This window comes from Gossypium hirsutum, chromosome A04 (assembly GCF_007990345.1).
Source record: "Gossypium hirsutum isolate 1008001.06 chromosome A04, Gossypium_hirsutum_v2.1, whole genome shotgun sequence".
Classification (NCBI taxonomy): domain Eukaryota; kingdom Viridiplantae; phylum Streptophyta; class Magnoliopsida; order Malvales; family Malvaceae; genus Gossypium; species Gossypium hirsutum.
In genome coordinates, this window is record NC_053427.1 from 6,099,456 (window position 1) to 6,102,489 (window position 3,034).

The window sequence follows — 3,034 nt, forward strand, 5'->3', positions numbered from 1 at the left end:
TTGAGTTTGAGTATACCGAAACACATTATCTTCCTATTTAAGGATTGGGGAGGGACTATAAGTATTTTTTAAGTTCTTTTTTGATCACCCAACTATGAAAAGTTACAAAATGATCACTTAACTATTCAAATTTTTTTCTTTTTTGATCATCTATTGTTAAATGACTAACGAAAAGATGACATGCCAGCTTTTGAAATTTGCATGATAGCAACTTTAACCTTGAAACACTTATACGTTGTATCAATTTGGTGTTGATTTTAAAAAATTTAACTCTCAACGTTTGCACATTGTATAATTTAATTTTTTTTACAGTCTTACTTTTCTTAGTGACTTTTTTATCTAAAAAGCTGAAAAAATAAATTTATCATCTAATCAAAAGTATACCAAAAATGGAAATGCCTAGAAACCCAAAATCATAATTGGCTTCATTAATGACAACCAACTCAAGCTAACAAAAAATTAATTAATTATTATTGAGAGATATCAAGTTCTTAACCGTTTAAAGTATATGGATAACAATGTGTTTGACTATTATCTAATTTAATAATAAGCAAATTTAAAAAAAAAAACCTTTTTGTTTTTATTTCTAATTTACTTATCATGTATTGAATTGTATTTTCATGTAAAAATATGATAAATTAGGTCATGGGTAAATATTAAGAGTTGATTTTATAAAAAATTAAGATTGAATTAACATAATGTATAAATGTTGGTTAAAGTCGCTGTTATGGTAATTTTAAAAGATGACACATCATTTTTCAAACAAAAAAGAAAAAAATAGATAGTAGGGTAATCATTTTGTAACTTTTGATAGTTAGGTTATCAAAAAAGAAACTTACTAATAGTTAGGTGATTAGCAACGTTGTTTAACTAGGGGCAAAACAAGAAAATTTTTTAGGAGGCCAAAATTAAATTGTGACTTTCACGATAATACAAATACAATTTTGCTATTTTAATAACTTATATTTTTATAATTTTTAAAAAGATTAAATAAAAATTCTATCACTTTCAGGAAAGGAAAAGTGTAATTTTAACTTTATTATTTTAAAAATTTTAAAAATTTAAAGGAATTCAATCAACCTTAAGTTTAACCTAACAATAATAATAATTAAAGAAAAAAGTTACCAAAAAGACTATTTGGGTTTTTATTATCTTATTGATTTGATTCAACGAGGCTTGATCGTAAACCTCTGAAACATCATTAGCTCGTTATATGGTGTCTAGGGCTGAGTAACTGTACTCATAGTCCTAGACATCTCTTTGGCAGCTCCAGCAGCAGATCGTCCTTGAAGTTCATAATGAGCTGGACGAACTGGTACACAGTTCCCAGGGCCATTCAGTAGCTTGCAATTGCCTGTAGTACATGCAGGAACACCTCCTGAGCCGTATCCCACGCCAATCCCTGACCCTAGTCCGCCTGAACCTGACCCAATTCCAATTCCAGTCCCAGGTCCATTCCAGTTGTTTCCACCTGATCCAATTCCGACGCCATATCCAACACTATTTCCTGACTGACCTCCATTTCCGATACCAAATCCAATACCGTTTCCTAACTGGTTCCCATTTCCAGTACCATATCCAATACCCGTTCCTAACTGGTTCCCATTTCCAGTGCCATATCCAATGCCATATCCCATGTTATTTCCGGCCTGACCCCCATTTCCAATGCCATACCCGATACCCATTCCCATCTGGTTCGCATTTCCGATACCAAATCCCATGTTGTTTCCTGATTGATCCCCATTTCCAATGCCATACCCAATGCCCATCCCTAACTGGTTCCCACTTCCCATGCCATGTCCAATGCCTGTACCTACCTGGTTCCCTTCTCCAATGCCATATCCAACGCCATATCCAGTGGCTGTACCTAACTGGTTCCCATCTTCAATGCCATATCCCATGCCATTTCCTGAGCCACTTCCAACGCCATAACCCACACCAAGTTTTTCATCACTAGGGTTTTTCATTGGTTCATGGACAACAGGGTCCATGTTTTTGTGGGCATGATTGGTTTGATCCAACAGGAACCTATTAGCCGAACTGAAGCCTAAGGATAAAGAAACTGACATAAGGGATTTAAATAGCGGTCCGTTATCGAAATAGCGGCCGTTATATAGCGGTAACGGCACTGTCCGAAACCGCTACTGCCGAAACCCGCTATACCCGCAATACACAATAAGTAATGTAAAATTCACGACCGCAATACCTGCAATGACCGCAATAGCATCCGTTATGTCCGCAACCGCGATAAACGCAATGCGACCGAAAATACGACCGCGACCGCAATTTAAATCCCTGGACATAATAATGCACGTAAATTTTAGAATCGAGGATGCCATTTTGCTGGTTTTGTTTTTCTTTTCTTCTTCCATGCGAAATGAAAGGTATCATATCATTCTTTTATAGTGTGAAAATTGCCAGTCAAAAGAAAGAGGATTTGAAAACTGCAACGCAGAAAATGCCCATTGCCTTTGCTTGTTTGTTTGGTTCTTCTAATATGAGATCATGGACCTTACGTGAGTAGCCATTTACATGCCTTAATTTGCTGCTACACCATTTTCTCATTATTCACCAAGCAAAACAGAAAGGAGAAAGGAAAGAATCTTAACAGTTTCTTTGAGATTAATACATTATGATGGAGGTTTAGGTTACTTAAGCACTTTAGCTGGAAATATATAATTTGTTATTTTTCATTCAATTCTAAAATGTAATCTTAGGAGTTCGCCCTGTATTTGGATCAAGTTTTGAATTTTGAAGTGATATTATTAAGAGTATTTTAATTGAATATCACTTTGACTCGAATTAAATTAAGTTTATATTGAAAAATGGATGATAACACCTATGATTATATCAAAAAAATGTGATCTTAGGGACAACAATATTTAAACCTATGTCATCTAAATACTTATTGAATGTTTATCAATTTTTGAATTTGTAAAAGTAATAAAATAGTCAAAAATATATGTAGAAACAAATTTCTAAAATTTTATAAAAAATTATAAGAATCACATAAATAAAAAAAGTTAAAACTATA

At 33.6% G+C, this 3,034-nt stretch overlaps 1 protein-coding gene across 1 annotated transcript; it reads right to left on the reverse strand.

Annotated features, from left to right (window-relative positions):
• Nucleotides 1-1,121: 1,121 nt before the first annotated feature.
• On the reverse strand, nt 1,122-2,386 carry LOC107947933 (glycine-rich cell wall structural protein 1.0). The gene is made up of 2 exons (XM_016882432.2): nt 2,207-2,386; nt 1,122-2,047 (listed from the first exon to the last, which is right to left on the reverse strand). Exons 1-2 carry the CDS (start codon nt 2,370-2,372, stop codon nt 1,221-1,223), a joined length of 993 nt encoding a protein of 330 aa, XP_016737921.2. The 5' UTR covers nt 2,373-2,386; the 3' UTR covers nt 1,122-1,220.
• Between the last annotated feature and the right edge of the window lie 648 nt (nt 2,387-3,034).